Source organism: Carassius auratus, unplaced genomic scaffold (assembly GCF_003368295.1).
Source record: "Carassius auratus strain Wakin unplaced genomic scaffold, ASM336829v1 scaf_tig00017499, whole genome shotgun sequence".
Taxonomy (NCBI): Eukaryota; Metazoa; Chordata; class Actinopteri; order Cypriniformes; family Cyprinidae; genus Carassius; species Carassius auratus.
In genome coordinates this window covers 55,848-72,956 of record NW_020524791.1, presented here as the reverse complement: position 1 = coordinate 72,956, position 17,109 = coordinate 55,848, and the positions used below count along the sequence as shown (strand labels likewise).

The 17,109-nt window shown below is 35.1% G+C and overlaps 1 protein-coding gene across 5 annotated transcripts; it reads right to left on the bottom strand.

The window, feature by feature from the left end:
- On the bottom strand, nucleotides 1-2,284 carry LOC113075713 (uncharacterized). 5 transcript variants are annotated; one of them, XM_026248405.1, is made up of 7 exons: nucleotides 2,200-2,284; nucleotides 1,755-1,906; nucleotides 1,330-1,370; nucleotides 809-1,096; nucleotides 429-701; nucleotides 267-311; nucleotides 1-167 (listed from the first exon to the last, which is right to left on the bottom strand). In XM_026248405.1, exons 4-7 carry the CDS (start codon nucleotides 1,074-1,076, stop codon nucleotides 67-69), a joined length of 687 nt encoding a protein of 228 aa, XP_026104190.1. In that variant the 5' UTR covers nucleotides 1,077-1,096; nucleotides 1,330-1,370; nucleotides 1,755-1,906; nucleotides 2,200-2,284; the 3' UTR covers nucleotides 1-66. The 5 variants fall into 5 exon arrangements, with proteins under 5 accessions (XP_026104190.1, XP_026104189.1, XP_026104191.1 ...); XM_026248404.1 differs by having other exon boundaries at nucleotides 1,755-2,010; nucleotides 2,200-2,272; XM_026248406.1 differs by having other exon boundaries at nucleotides 1,755-1,999; nucleotides 2,200-2,270.
- Between the last annotated feature and the right edge of the window lie 14,825 nt (nucleotides 2,285-17,109).

The window sequence follows — 17,109 nt, the reverse complement described above, 5'->3', positions numbered from 1 at the left end:
ATCCTCTGCAGATCGTTTTGCTCTGAAGACAGATGAGCAGATACCTCTGTCCAGATGTTTCAGGAGTCACTGCATCTTTTTGATGACGGCAGCAATCAGAATCAGAAACAGCAGAGCAAACACAGCGGACACAAACAGTCCCGCCGGCCCCAACACACCCCAGTGATCTACAGCAGGAAGAAAGAACATTTTTATATATTTATTTTCCTTTTTATGCTTACCATTTAAAGATTTCGGAATCTCTCAGTGCCAGCTATTTCACTTACTACGTTTTTTGTCATCATGCGTGTCGATCAGTTTTCCCCTTGATTCTGTAGAGGATATTTAGAGGTTAATTACACTGTTTAGCATCAGTTTCCTGATCAAATCATGATTAATGAACCTCAGCGGTCCACTTTAATAATAATATTTCTAAGCATCCACTGAACTGTTCTCATCTGTGACCGTCACTGTGATCAGGATTTCTCCTTCAGAGCCCAGAACTCGGTATGTTCCTGCGTCATCAGCCGTAAACTCTTTAATGCTCAGAGTCCCATTAGTGACGCTCAGTCGACCGTGTGTTATATTAACTCTTTCATCGCCGACTCTCTGCCAGACCTGCTTCCATTCTGAGCTGCTTTTGTTCTGATGCGTAACTTGATGAGCATCTGGCAACAGAACATCCAACTTTAGCCTTTCACCTATTTTCACAAAAATATCATCTGAGGAGAAAAAGAATGACATCATTGTTATAATAGTATTGTATTCATTTTTTAAAGTCATTGGAAAGCTGAAGCACATGCTGATGTTTGATCAGATTTGACTTTACCATAAATATGAAGTTGGTACGTCCTGATTTGTGGCCCCAGCATTGACTCAGCATTAATGTAATATATATCCAAAATGTATTTCCCAGCATCACTGAAGCTCAGATCATTGATGACGACGTCACAGGCTCCTTTTTTACATACTCCTTTACTGCAGTATTTCTTTTGATACACAAGGATGTTTTTTGACTGTCTGTTTAAACGAATATGAAAAATATCTCTGGTCTTTAATTCACAGGGCAGGATGACACTGCCTCCCTTTTTCCCCATCACATGTAAAGGGACGGTTTCTGCAAATACAGAAAGTTTAATCATTATTCAATAAAATTATCAGACCTGTGTGTATTTGACAATTTAAGCCCAATAAGGTGCTAAAAAGAGCTTATTAATTTTAAACAGCCTCCCCGGAGAACGTCAATGAAAGATTCCTAACACGATCAGCTAGATTAGAATCACTCTCCCGGAACTGAAAATATAAATCTGATACCATTTAGAAACAAAAATTACTGTATTGTATACTCACCACTGTAACTGAAAACCCAGAAGAGCAGCAGAAGTTTGAACCTGATGATGAGAACAGAAGAGCTGGTTATTTGGAAGTTTTACACAGAGATTCATGTAAGGGATAAATGCTCAGATAATTATAATAAATAAATAATAATAATAAAAAAAAAGTGTTCACTTTCGTTTTACATGAATATTTAACGGTTGCATGATAAAATGTCAGATTTGAAGTCCTTTGTTATGGGATAAAATTCCCGTTATATGTATTGCAGTCATGGATATATATATAAAAAAAATAATAATAATAAGCATGAATCAAAACTTTAAACACATTTAAAAAAATATACATGTCTATTAAGGAGGACCCTATTGCAGTGTGAGATACCAAGGGTTTATTGACAAAACAGACTGATACAAGAGGGTAGTGAAGTGCACAAGAGATACCACAACAGGAACACAGGAACAGCTAGAGAAGGCCACTGGGACCGCTTCAGAAAACAACTGGCAGAATACTTTGGCAACAGAGGGGACGGGAAGACCAGGCTGATGGAGAATACCACACAGAGCAGAGCTCAGACACTTGTTGACCACTGACTCTGAAGCAGACCAAGTGCCAGGCAGGAAGAACCAGGGCAGGACACACAGAGACAGGTCAGAAACTCTATCACAAGACTAGACAGGACAAAGCTCTGCAAAAACCCTAGACAAAAGGATAATATGAACCAGTGACCTAATAAAAAAGTAACAAATTTAACCAACTTAAAGAATATCAAACAAAACCAAGAATCACAAAAAAAGCAAAAGGCAAGAACATACAAAATACTAAAACAAGGAGCAAAACAAGAACATGGAACTACAAGGACAGACTAAACAAGGGCACAAGACCAACCAGGCAGGGATACACGGACACATATTCAGCCACATCCACAGACAGAGAGACCAAGACGGTGACAGAGGGCCACGAACCAGCAAACACAAAAGGGTAAGGGGCATTAGAAGTAGGGAGGAAAACACATGAGGAACAGGTGAGCACAATTAGATTAACAAGGCTAAAAAAGGCCATGTGCTGAAACAAGACATACACAAGAAAAAAAAACACAAGACAAACAGTGTCAGTGCAAAACTCTGACATGCAGAAGGTAACAGGCTTTAATTTGAAGCAGGCTTTTATTAGAGGCAGGCCTTTATTTCTAATTCCATTTGTTTGATAAGTAAATGTTTTAAATAACCTGTTTTAAATTAAAAGCGATAGCGTTCCAGTGGACAGAGATCATAACGCTAGCACAGAATTAGTTCAGAATAAATCACCAAGAGAATCAGTTCGGTTCAGACACGCTCTGTGTCAGTCTGCTTCACGCTGAATCACACATGTGCAGTATCATGAAATCGAATGCGTCTGACAGAAACGCTTCTCGGTTCAGTGTACTGGTGATCCAAAAACCAATGCAACCGGTTCTTGACTCGAGAACGAGAAACGCTCAGGCAGTGGGCATGTACGTTTGTTATCTGACTCTGCTGCACAAATTTTCCCTGGCCTTTATTTAAGACCGGCCTTTATTTGTCCGTGTTGACCAAGCCCCTGGCCGCTATAAGAGGCCCAGCGTTTATTTGACTACCGGTTTTCATTTGAGGAATTAGGGTATATATATATATATATATTTTTTTTTTCATATCATATTCTTCTTTTTTGTATGCTTATGCTGTTTTTCACTTGGGTCTTGTTTCCACGTTCTGCACTTGCTTTTATTAATGCATCATCATAATTACATTAATGGATACGTTCATCATAAACATCTTCACTTCACTGTAGATAAAAAAAATAATCATATTTTAAGAGAATTAGCTAAATTTGGCAGTTTTATTTGAGTGGTGATTGTTAATTCCCAGCATGCTTTGCCAATGGCTGGATAGAGTAAATACTGATATTAAATGTTATTTTATGTGTTTTTGAGTGAAGGGAAACATCCGTAGGCAGAACTTGTTTAAAGTCACAGGGTCTTGGGACAAAAATTCCACTAAATTAAACAAAATTGCCCCTGCACAAATTAAATGTCTGTTGTTAACAAAGTGTAAATTAATAGAAAGTGTTCCACAGTGGCTTTCAAATAAGATTTTTCATTTTTCTGAGCCACAGTTTTGTTCAGTTCAGTTCACAGTTCACTTTATGAGCCATTTGCAGTATAAAACCACATTGGAAAAGATGTGCAAGAAGCTCAAAGTACAATGTCAGATATAACATAAAACAGACAAGCAGATGCCACATAAAAGGTCAAAAGTAAAATGCTGTACAATAAAAACCACACATAAATTTAAAGTGCCTAATTTAAAGTACTTTGTTTAAAATGATTACAGCTTGGGGAAAGAAACTGTTTAAATAGCGATCAGTAGAACATTTGACCGAGTGATACCTTCTCCCTGAGGGAAGCATCTCAAAGAAGGTCCCTGCAGGATGGCCTGAGGCATCATTAACAAGTTTTAAAGCTCGATTCAAGAGTCTAGCTTTATATGTAACCTCCAGGAGCGGCAAAGTGCAGCCAATGATCCTGCTGGCTGAGCGAACCACTTTGTTCAAAGCCTTCTTCTCTTTCAAGGTGAGATTACCAAACCACAAAGTAATACAACTAGTTAGAACACTCTCAATTACACAATAGTAAAAACTCAAAAGAATCTTAGTATTTCGAGTAAACTCTCGAAGCCTACGTAAAAAGAAGAAGCGCTGTCTCGCTTTCTTAGTCGTATTAGAGCTCAAGTTCAAGTCATGAGAAAGAGTCACACCCAAAAATTTACATTTCTCAATAATCTGCACATCAGAATCATAGATAGTAATAGGAAACTGATTCCTATTGTGACAAAATCAAATCAAAATCAATAACAAGTTCACACGTTTTTGAAGTGTTCAAAAGCAAGTTGTTTTTTTTTACTCCGTTGAACAACATTCTCCACCTCCTCGCGATACTGAGATTCATCGTTTTAACTAATCAGCCCAATGATAGTTGTATCATCAGCATATTTGATTATCACATTATTATCATAGGATGCTACAAGGTCATGAGTATACTATGTGAACAATAGGGGGCTCAAGATACACCCCTTTGGTGAACCAGTGCTAACATACAACTCATCTGAAACACAGCCATTAATTTTGACCCTTTGTGGTCGACAAGTGAGGAAATTTAAAATCCATTTACAAATGGCATCATCGAGTCCAAGACATTTCAATTTGTGAAAGAGCTTTGTTGGGACCATTGAGTTAAAAGCTGAGCTATAGTCTATAAATAGCATTCTAGCATATGATTTATGAGCATCAAGATGTTTATAGACAGAGTTCAAAGCAAAGGAAATGGCATCCTCAACACTTCTGTTTTTCCTATATGCAAATTGTAGTGGGTCCACAGACATAGGGATTTGATCTCTAACAAAGTCCAACACCAACGGCTCAAAGGTTTTCATCAAGACAGATGTGAGGGCCACTGGCCGGTAGTGGTGTGTTTTAATTTGTGGTAAATACAGCAAAGCAAAGAGCAAACTGTAAGAAAAAGCAGAAATAGAAGTTGGCGTTTGGCTGCGGCTCATCCTTTCTTCCAACCATGATAGTGAATGATTTCACTTGCAACTACTGTAGCCAAAAACATAAAATTTTTACATTTACTTTATTAATTTGTCAGAGGCTTTTATCCTTTTATCCACATTTAAGGAACACAGAAAGTGATTTACCATAAGATGCAAATAAACATGAGATGAGAAGGTTTTGATCATCATTCAAAGTAGTTAAAGCTATAGGACAGGAAGAGAAAAGGATAGTAAGAGAACAGAACAAAGTGAAGGAATATATTTTTATTTTTAAATGCAATTATGGAAAATATGAGTTTTCAGTTGCTTCTTGAAGATTGTAAGGGACTTGAAGAAACTATAAATCTCTCCTGTTTCTCAATGTTGGGAGAAAATGTCTTTGAGAAATGCAAATTTATGGTGGTTTCAGTTCAGTTACAGTAAGCATTCCTAAATTCACTTATATATATATATTATTTTTATTATGTTGAAAACAGTATATTTAAATTTTTAGTTTTAGTTTTCAGGATTATTTGATGAATAGAAAGTTCAGAAGAACAGCATTTATCTGAAATATAAATCTTTTGTAACATTTGCTAAATAAAACTGTTAATTTCTGTAATTTATTTTCCAAATAAAATGTAAACTGACTCTAAGCTTTTGAATGGTATAGTGTATAATGTTACAAAAGCTTTTTATTTCAGCTAAATACTCATCTTTCTATTCATCAAATAATCCTGAAAAATAAATGGTTTTAAATATTGATGATGATAATAATAACAATAATAATCATAATAATTTAAAAAGGTTTCTAGAGCAGTAAATCATTATATTTGAATGATTTCTGAAGATCATGTGAGATCATGATGAAGATGAGTGACAGCTTTTATAATGTTAGTGATTATATGTATACACACATATACATATACAGTAAGAGCACCCTCACTAATTTAAGAAGCACTCTTAGTGATTTGATTCTGGAGCTGCCTGTCACGACCAGCTGAAAATAAACATTAACATTCAGGGTAAGGTTAGTCTGTTTGTGTAATGATGCAGTATAGTGCTCCTGACAGACAACGATCTTTAAGTAGAAGTGAAAGTGAAACCAGACTCAAAATTCCATTCCGGAAAATCATAGCTATCAGCCAACTTAAGATATCTTTTGTTACGTTCAAGCTATGGACCAAATGAGTTTTGGAAAGGGCTTGCAATCAGTTTTCATATGGTATCAGAACCTAAAAAGCTACAATTTCACCATGTGTTGGGTTTTCCCAGATCACATTGCACACATATACATTTCAAACTTACTGAACAGGTTTATGTAAATTATCTGTTTTAGGACAAATGCCTCATTTGGTTTGGCTTTGCAATTTTTGCAAAAGCATACAGAGTATTACATACAGTACAATATAATATAGTTTTGTTTTGTTTTCTCAAGAGAGACCCTACACCTCTGCAAGAGACAGAGAAACAGGCCAAAAGGGATGCATCTGCCAGAGAGACAAAAACTTTTTTTTTATTATTTTATAGGCTGTGCTGCTTTGTTTTAATTGTACGCGGCAACGATGCAGTCATTTTGGCAATAAAAATTTACAAATATATTACAATAATAAGAAACTGACCCAAGACTTCATGGAGTTTGTTAGTAAATTCCACTGACGTCCTTTAAACATCTATAGTTAACCAAGAACAATTGTAAAAAAATCAGTAAATCTTTATGAAACACAAATAATTTGTATTTACATCATGAACATTTGTATTTAGTTTACAGCTTTTCTCAGTCACTTTGGTGCATTTCTCACTGCACTATATTTACATTTGCACAACGGTTAATTCAGTTCTCAAAACAATCAGTACAAACTGCAAAACCTAGTTGATAACCTGCAAAAGCAAAGTATTGATGTCAATGAAAATGCTCAAGACAGCACTATATACTATTTGCACAACCATTTGAAAAATACAGTAGAGTAAAAGTGAGCAGGGAGTAGAGAGGGAGATATGCCAACAGCATCCTATCATGTGCTGCAAACCACTGTCTGACCACATTTGAGTGGTCCATTATCCAAAACAACAACATGCTTGCTCAGATGGTCTCCAGCTAGACCCCTCGCTTTCTCAAGGATTATATCCCTGTAAAGAGTGTTGAAAAAAATTGTAAAATTTGCTTGACAGATTATGACAAGTTCAGCATTTTTGTATGAAATGACTCAAGCAATGAAATGAGGACTCTTAGTTTTATATAGAATGTCTACTCAGCATTCACAAGTATAGTTAATTCTGACTGACATGACATAAACAAATGATAATGTTATAAAACAGCATAGAGTTGTATGAAAGCAATTGATGCATGTCCAAAAGCAATTGCAATTTGTTCAAGGAATGAGAAACTGCTACTACGATGTGAACAAATGACTAAATGTTGTGGAGGTTGAACTAACTGTTGTGCAGATGTAAATAGTGATGCGAGAAATGCACCAAAGCGACTGAGAAAAACTGTAATGACTAATTGTATTCACAAAGTGCCCTGTGTGGTTAGTGATTGTGAAGCCACTGCAATTTAGTTTTGTTATTCGACCCATTTTTTCCTGCATTAACTATTTTATTTTATTTTGAATTAAATTTAAGCATATACTTATGAAACAGATATATATATCCGGTCACCATTTCAAATCTGAGTTTTCAAAACTCTGCTGTCAAGATGTTGTAACATATCTCACGATTTTTGCAAGATAAAACAGATTATCTCGTGAGAGAGCGTTAATGCAGTTATGAGTTTAAACGACTACAAGGAGGACTCGAGGAGGCTGTCTTGTCTTGTTGTAAACGAATTATTAAAAATCCACTGTTGGTTAAGTACATTTTGTAGAATTGTATTAATGTGGTTGAGTTTTACATGTTTGACATGAAGGAAATGAAAGAAATGCACACAGCTGAAATGTAGAAATCAGTCTGTCTGAAGTGACATGAAGAAACAGAACAAACTGAGACAGACTCAATCCAGAAGAACTGTGTCTCAGAAACACTTCAACAAACCTTCCTGGCCGGTGGCCAACTTTAAAAGAAGCCATTCAAAGCTACCCCTTTATACTATGATTTAAGCTGATTTTGGCCTTATGACATTCACAAATTATCTTGTTCCTTGTCTATTAATTATATCATTTCTATTGTTGCCCTTTATCTACTCAGGGGACGTTCTCTTAAAGACCACCTGTCTTTATCAGAAGTGTCCTGTTAACTTTCACAGAGTTACACCTGGTTAAGGGTCTTTCTCAAGGACACCACAGTGGTACTGAAGAGGGACGGGACAAAATAATGTTTTTTCACTCATCTAATACATAATGCAAAACATCTTTTACTTATGTAGGATTATTCTACAGTAAAATAACATGTAATACATGTTGGTTACCTTTTTCTAATGCTTCATTATGCTTATTGCTTCATTTTTCATAAAATAAAAAATGTATACCTAAAGACAGAAGTGATTGCCTTTAATAGCATTACAGAATGGGTGTGTGATTATTTTATATGCATGCTTATATACTTAAATTAACACAAAATAGACATCCAGAAGATGACACATCCAGGGACGTGCAGAAAATATGTGTAACTCACGGCCAGAAGACGTCAAAGACATCGGTTCAATTTTCATTTTGGATATATTTTTCAATGTTGACGGGACGTGACGGAGGGACATCTTTTCAACGGTCATTTAACATCCAAATGTTTGCTGGGAGATGACTAGTAGCCTACTGGGAGCACTTTTAGAGAGAAATGCAACCTTCATTCAAATGATATAACCAGGGAGTATTTGCCTTTGTTTAGAAATTGGTTCTTTTAAAAGTAAAATTTTTCTCATGAGGTACCAAAGTTTTTCTTTACTTCATTATCAGGAAAAAATTCAAGTGATCGCACGGGTGCCTCCCAGAAACATTAATATGAATAGTAATAGAGCACGATTATTTGAGGTTAACGCTGGGATCTGCATTAAAATTAGGGCCGGGACTTTAACACGTTAATTGAGATTAATTAATTACAGAAAAAAAATTCCCCGCATTTTTAATAACTTATTTTTGCACCGCGGAACGTTTCTCACTGGATGAGTTTCGGCGGACCGATCATACTGAAGCACCAACTAGCGTTCGCATATCACTGCAGCACATCGAGCCTCAAGTATCACCTCAACGCAAAACATATAGCAGCTAGCGTGGACTTTACACTTTATGTTGAACTATGTATTATTTTGTTGGTGCAACTGGCAGTTTATGTTGAACTCTTTATTGTTTTGGCCAAGGTTATTGAGAGTTGGACTTAGTATGTTATGGCCTCTGAAGCAACAGAGAGATGTTTTCTTATAGTCAGTGTTTCCAATGTTCTGAATGTAATTGACAGAATTGTGTTTTACTTAAAAAAAAAAAAAACACTTTACAGAAGGTTCCAGCACCTATAAGCTACCTGAATTTCTGAAATGTATTATTTCTAAATTGTTTCTAAATATGCTATTGCTACACTTCATGGCAAAAATTGCACTGGTCTGCTAGACTTGGTTGAACAAAAATAAACAATATTTTGTTGCTTAAGCTTATGTATTCAGTCATTATTCAATGGTATACTATAAATCCATGTGAAAAAAAATTACTGCTCACTGTTCTCAGGTCAAATATTTATATGCGATTAAAATGCGATTAATTTCGATTAATTAATTACAAAGCCTCTAATTAATTAGATTAATTTTTTTAATCGAGTCCCGGCCCTAATTAAAATAAATCTTCTCAAGTCTAAATTCGAGGTAGGTACAGTTATGTCAACTGAAGGCTATTAGACATTTTAAAATTATTTTTAATAAATCGCGTATGCATTAAATAATAACTGTACAAAGCAGGTTAAGTTAAATTGTACAAATAATTATAAGATGCTATAGACTGCAAAGAAGATTGCAGTTTCACATCTTGCATATGCATTACAAAGTGAATTGTTTTTAACATGCAATGATAAAAAAGTCAAAAAAAGAATAAATGATGTAACCCCTCATCACATCTCTTGAGCACTGCACACAGCAGCATGAGCATTTAACAACCACATATTTTAATATGATAATAGTGACAATGAATATTTTATGACATTTAAATTAGTTTTGAAGATTTGTCCTTCGGTCTGCTTGTGCATTTCTGACACGCACCGGGTTGAATCTCCACGAAAAATGACATTTCTAAAATGTTATGATACTGAAAGCCTGAATCAGATCACAGCGGGACATAGAAAACATGCTATAAACATATTTATCTGTCTCTTCTTTTCAGTTTAAATTTTATCTGAATCGTGTCAAGTTTAATTCATCCGTTTCTTGTTTTAGTTAGGCCTAAATTTAAACTTGATTAAATCTAAAACTGAAATCAGCCTAATTGAGTTTTGTCATGTAAAACTCATGCTATAAACATGAACTTGACAAGTTATTTTCTTGCTAATCATGCTAGCAACATGCTAGTAACTTGTTAATCATGCTAGCAACATGCTAGAAACATGCTAATGACATGCTAGTCACTTGTTAATCATGTTAGCGACATACTAGTCACATGCAAACCATGCTAGCAAACATGCTAGTTTACTATTCCTTATATATTTAGCTATTTATCTATCTAGATTTTCTGATAGATTGTACTGCCTTCAGAACTTTAAATCTACTTCAAATTAGTTTAAACGACTTCACTTTTTCATGCCAACTTAAAGTTTGCCTACAGACTTTACTATATATTTCACATTGTGCCATGTTTGGATTACTTAACAGTGTTTATTATTTATTGTTTCTCTTCAGAATGCACTGTTTGTTCTAACAGTTTACTTTTTTGTACAGTTTATGCAGTTTTAAGTCTACTGTGACAGTAAATATTTGTACAAATGTCTTTGCTGTTCTTAATTGACACTGACAACAGTTAATAGTAGGTTTATAAAATGTCTTACCCTTCTTAATTCAATTTGACAATACATTATTTATTTGTGTTTGAATATTGAATATGCTGCTGATGCAGCATTTAAAGTGTTTTTTCACTTTACCCAATACAACAACATTTAAATATCAACTTTTGCTTTTTAAGTTGGCTTGAAAAAGCCAAATTAATGAAATCTGATTTAAACTTTTTCTTCTTCTTCTTCTGAGACCAAAGTTTAAAATGTTTTTCCTCCTAGACTTTAAAAGCTACATCCACCAAACTCAGCCCAGACTTTCTGAACTCACAAGCAATTAAATACAGAAGAGCTTGTGTGTGACATACAAACACACATCACAGTTTTATACAGCGATAAAATACCTCCATAACTGACCACAATACAGACGACTCCAAACTTTCAATGTTAATTTTCAACATGTGGACTACAAATAAATCTATAATCTGAATCTTTGGCTTAATAAATGATTTTTGTGTAATATTTGTTCTGCGATTAATCGATCCTGTTGTCGGAGTATGTAATGTTTTACTATTGTCTCAGTTCACTCCTGTGAGGAGCACGGAGACGAAGGAGCGAGGAGATAAGGAGTGTTATTCAAACATATAGATTTTAATAACGGAACAGATCAGACTAGAACTCCAATAGTTCAGATAACGAGGGGCAGACAGCTGAGGAGGATAACTGATAACAATGAACACCGCTCCAGACTTGAACTCATTGCTCAGTTCGATCCGTTTCTGCAGGAACATACAGCTCGCTTTGGAAATGTTGGGAGAGGAAATCCATCCTACCTGTCTAGTGCAATATGTAAGGAAAGTGTAAAATTGATAGGAGAAAAGGATTTATCAGAGATTGTCAGTAAAATAAAATTAGCTAAGTACTTTTCTATAAGCGTAGATTCCACAACAGATATTTCAGATTTTTCAAAGCATGCAGATGAACCAGACACATTCTCATCAGGAATTTCAGCTGGTGGACAAAAGTTATTGCAGTTATTTATTTATTTTTTTTATGTGATAATTGACCACCTTACAGCAGAGCTTGGTTGAAGAAGTGAATCATATAAAGAGATAGCTAAACTTTTCGCATTCAGATTCTCTCTTTGTTCTTCTCGTGTTAAATCAATACAGAAGTACAATACAGACTTACAGGAAGATTTAGCAGACAAGATTGTACATTTTAAAGCATTTGGCAAAAAAAGAGAAGACAACATCAACCAGAGAATTGCTGCAAGAAATAAGATCAAGGGTCCTGCAAACTGTGGACACAGCTTTGAGAATATATCTCACCAGTAACTCATATAATAATAATATATCTTGCCAGTAACAAATGCATCAGGAGAGCACTCCTTCTCAAAATTATCTTTTATCAAGCTTCATTTGCAGTCATCAGTGGGGCAATAAAGACTTTTGGGGCATTTAAGAGTCCAGAACCAAGCTGACTGAGCAATAAAGCTTTAGTGAGCCCTTTTATTAAAATACCTGGAGGTGAGGAATAATCTCAGTTACCATTAAGTAGAAAGTTATTGTACTCAGTTGTGTTTTAGGTGCTAAAACAGTCCAGTACGTTATAGTCAAATTCATTTTTATATTCATTTTAATCATGAAGATTTCTGTGGCACCCTTAGACTGGTGACTGACCCTCCCTGACCATCCTAATAAAACATCCTTGATCCACTACTGACCACAACATTTGGAAAAGCAAGAGCAGAACGTGGAAACAAGATCCAGGTGAAAAACAGCTTAAGCATACAAAAAAAGAGGACAAAAACAGAGAAATATAACCAAGGAAAACATAATTGTGTGTGCAAGTTGCAAACTTTTGCATTATTATTTCAGGTTTGTGCAATATGATTTTAAATGTGTATTGTTTTAAATACGTTTTTCAATTTTCGATTTACGCTTACTATTTTTCAATCCTTCACCATTGTTTGCTATTCTGAAAACTTTGCTTTCATTTTTTAATTTTGTGCAATATATTTTTACTTGCATTTTTACATTTTGGTTCCACGCTTGTTTTTTTTTTTTTCTTGTTTTTTTTGCTTGTTTTTTTTATATCCCTGACTGCAATTCTTTTGGTGGGAATTTGATCCCATACTCAAATGCTCATTCAATCCCAAACCCACAAACAACAGATTTTGCCTCCAACCAGTCCTTTCATCTGTGAAATCAGTGTCATAATCTAATAGATAACCCACAGATAAATCATAACCATATCAAAATCATCTCTCGTCATCATCATAGTCACATTAACGGATACGTTCATCATAAGCTGTTTTTAAAGCTATTTAAAAAAATAATAAAAATAAAAACCTATTGGTAATTTAATTAAATGAATGGATCTGTAATTAAAAATGAGAACTTACATGGTAAAACTCATGCTTGTCTTTTGTGCAGGCATCAAACGTTTAACTGGTAAAACACACACACATTTGCATTTAAAGGGATAGCTTTTTTTAGACACGCCCCCAAAATGACAGTTTTCAGCTGGTATAATAAATGATCTCTTGGTTTTTTAGCATAAAATTTTCGAAACACCCAAGACCAATAAAATGGGACATAATCGGTGCTCTTTAAGGAAATAAATGTTACCAAACTACCCTGAACATAACACATCTTATATTTGCTTTATAATATACAGCCTAATGATATTCAAGCATATGTTTGCTGTTCTTTTTTTTTTTTTTTTTTTGAGCTCACTCTCTAAGAGTTGTGTAAAACATATTATTTGAACTTTAAGCCTTATATATATATTTTTTTATGAATAAAGGCATTAAAGTCAGTGCAGTGTTTTTATATTTAACTAAATATTACTGATAAGCACAAATGAACCACTCAAACTGCAGTCATAACCATCACAGTAATTCATGTATTTTCACTAGCGCTGAAAAAGACAATATTGCCACAACATCTCAGTTTCTCTGAAGTGGAATGAAATCTGGTCAACAGGAAAAGCATCTTAGCCACAGTTTTGTGTTTTAATTTGTGGTAAATACAGCAAAGCAAAGAGCAGGAATATATTGAGCTAAACTGTAAAGTAAATCAGAAACAGGAGTTATTTAAGAGATTTGTGGTGAATCAGAGATGAGCGTTTGGCTGCGGTCCATCCTTTCTTCAAACCGTGATGGTGAGTGATTCCACCTGCAACGACGGCAGCCAGAAAAAAACACAACATTTACATTTACATTTCCATATACATTTTCATATACATTTACATTTACACTTACACTAAAATTTACATTAATTCTTTTGCCAGAGGCTTTCATCCTTTTATCCACATCTGAGGAATACAAGTGATCAACCATAAGATGCAAATAAACAATACAAGTCCCTGTTATACACGGTTTTCAGTTGTTTATGAAGGTTGTGAGGGTTTGAGGAGAACACAAAGACATTTGCATCTTTCCTGTCAGCAACACCTTTGGGAGTGAAAAATCCCTCCTATTTCTCAATGAATGTCAATGATTTTTTTTAATAAACACAAATATGTGGTGTGTTAAGCTCAATTAAGCATTTGTATGTACACTTACTCATCTCTTCTGGTGCTAACATTTTTACAAAGAAGATTGTTGTCAGTGTTGACTTTCTGTTCCTCAAACAAAGCTGTCATGTGACTTCAGGCAAATGAAGATACATCTCACTTGTTGCTTGGACTATACTTTCATGATGGCCGTCTTTTTCAGTATTGACTTTTTTATCATCGTAATCGTATAAAATTGTACGAAATGGAGTCATACAAATTCGTACGAAATAGCCACCTTGTAAAATATGTACGAATTGGTCGTGAGATAGCGTTGGATATCTTTTTTTTTTTGTTTGTTTTTTTTTTTTTTGAATGGATTAGACACTTGCTTTTTCTCGGCATACATGTTATTATTAAAGTGTGCACCACTGTAGACAGTGCGGCCTGAACACAGAACAGCCTTGGTTTTTTTGGGGGGTTTTTTATAGCCCCAGGACCTGTGTTCTTAATCTGGGCCTGTTCACACCTGCTGCTCTCGCTCCTGCACACAGTGAAGTGAACATCTGCTGCTCAGGTGCTCTCTCACTGTCACTGAACAAGCTGCTCTTTAAGTGACCGTTCATCATGTGTTCACCTGTTGCTTTTAAAGCACCATGCGGTCTTTGTTGCAGCAGTGAATTACAGATACAGCTTTTTCATTGTTCCAAGTGATAAACATCACCTTTGGAACTGAAAACACTAATTGCTGATAAATGACCTTAAGTTGACGTAAAGCAGTATGGGGAAAACTACATTTTCAATACGAGACAGGTCTGGACTGCAAGCTGGTCAGACTATTACCTGAACTCTTTTACTATTAAGTCGCACTGTTGTAAAACGTGCAGAGTGTTTCTATTCATTTATATCGTGTTGAAATAAGAAGAGATGTCTCTGAAGAAGACATTGCTTTGATGGCAGCATTAAGCTGCAGTTTTTATCATGCTATCTTCAGACAAAATTATAAATTCACACGTTATAAAAATGGACACTTCCAGTTCTTGATTATAATTGTCTGATCTGTGTTCAATGTAATTTTAATATACTTTGTAACCACACAGTTGAGAGTCTTGAGACAGCCAGTGTTTGTGTCACACATAGAAACATTCAGCTGCAACACAACACAACGCGTAAAAATACAGTATAAGTCATTATAATCAGTAATTATGTCACCACTGGATGCAACTAATGCCTCATTTGTAATTGTTTTTTACTGGTTTTGTCTGGTCGTGCCAGGACACGCATCACAGGATGGTGAGGGGCGTAACATTTCCATCACACACTTGAGGAATTCAGCCAATCACAATGCACTGGATAGCTGGCCAATCAGAGCACACCTCGTTTTTCAGTAGATAATATTTATTAGAGTATCTGTACTTTTACTCAAGTAGTTTTTGTTTTTAATTTGTATAGTTCATCCACCTCTGGTTGTTTAAGATGAGGAAATTCACAAACGTGCACACTCAACACAGCTACAGCCTTTTCAGTGCTGACTCATCTAGGAACTTCTGATTGGCCAGTGCATTCCTAAATTCAACAGAAATGCATGTGATTGGTTGTAAGACTCAGTGCTGCAGAAAAAAAAAAGCATGTAAAAAGCAATCTGATGCAGTGTGAGTAGATTTTATTCATTTGCACATTTCATTTTTATCATGACAGCCGTAATACATTGTTTAATTTGTCACAGCCATCTGCTGGAGTGCCCATAACAGCCACCAGAGGGCACTTCTTCTGGGTTATAGTTTGTTTGTTTGGACTTCATTTCCCATCACCCTTTGTGCTGTCTATTAGTTCTCATTGTTTCCAGCTGTGTGTCATTAGTCTTATTAGTTACTCTTTTTACACCATGTTCTCTCATGCTGGGTACACACCTAAAGATTTTTACATCTTATAAGATTTTCAAAATGTGATCGACCAAAAAATCCTAGTTTTAACCGTTTTGCTCCTATAGTGTGTTGTGTGCCATGATGTGACAAAGACTGCACACCACACACAAACAGATTTTCAAGAAATTTTTCAGGAAATCACGAATGTTCATTGTAAAATGATGTGCAACCATTTTTTTGTTTTTCTGAAAAAAAAAAAAAAAAGAAGCTAATAATCAATGTTTCTGTCAGAAAATGCACAAAACGTGGGATTTTTGGTTTGTTGTCTCTTTATTTGATCAGAACGCTCTACAAACACATTTAACACTGAAGACATTTTATTTAAGCAAGCTTTATTTATATTTTCTCTTGAACTCAGGTAAAATTTTTGAAAAGGTTATTTTTTTTAAATTATTATATTATGTAGCTGTATTTGAATGTAAATAGTTTGCAAAGCTGAAAGTGCATCAAAAGGAAGAGTCAACTCTGAACCACTGAAATTAGTCATTTGTTCACATGTCACAAGTTACCACATTTGCATGATTAATCATTTCGGCCCATACAATGTATTTTTTTCTATTGCTACAAATATATCTGTGCAACTGGTTTTATGCTCCAGGGACACATGTCTGACCAATCAGAGCAGAGCAGCCTCACACAAAGGAGGGGTTTAGAAAGATGAATTTTCGAACTAATCGTTTGAGAATCATGCACACAAGAGTCAATGAAAGTGTTGTTTTTTGATCTTGCATGCATGTGAACCTGCTGTTGAGAACTCTCAAAACCAAATTATGAACTTTTCAAATAGCTTAAAAGGGGCACTTTAATGTTCCTCGAGAGTTTTACCACAACATAAGTCTAAATGAGATCTGAAGCCACCATCAATGATAACATACAGCAATGCTGATTATTGTGAAAAATAAAGCACACAAATTCAGTGTCATTCA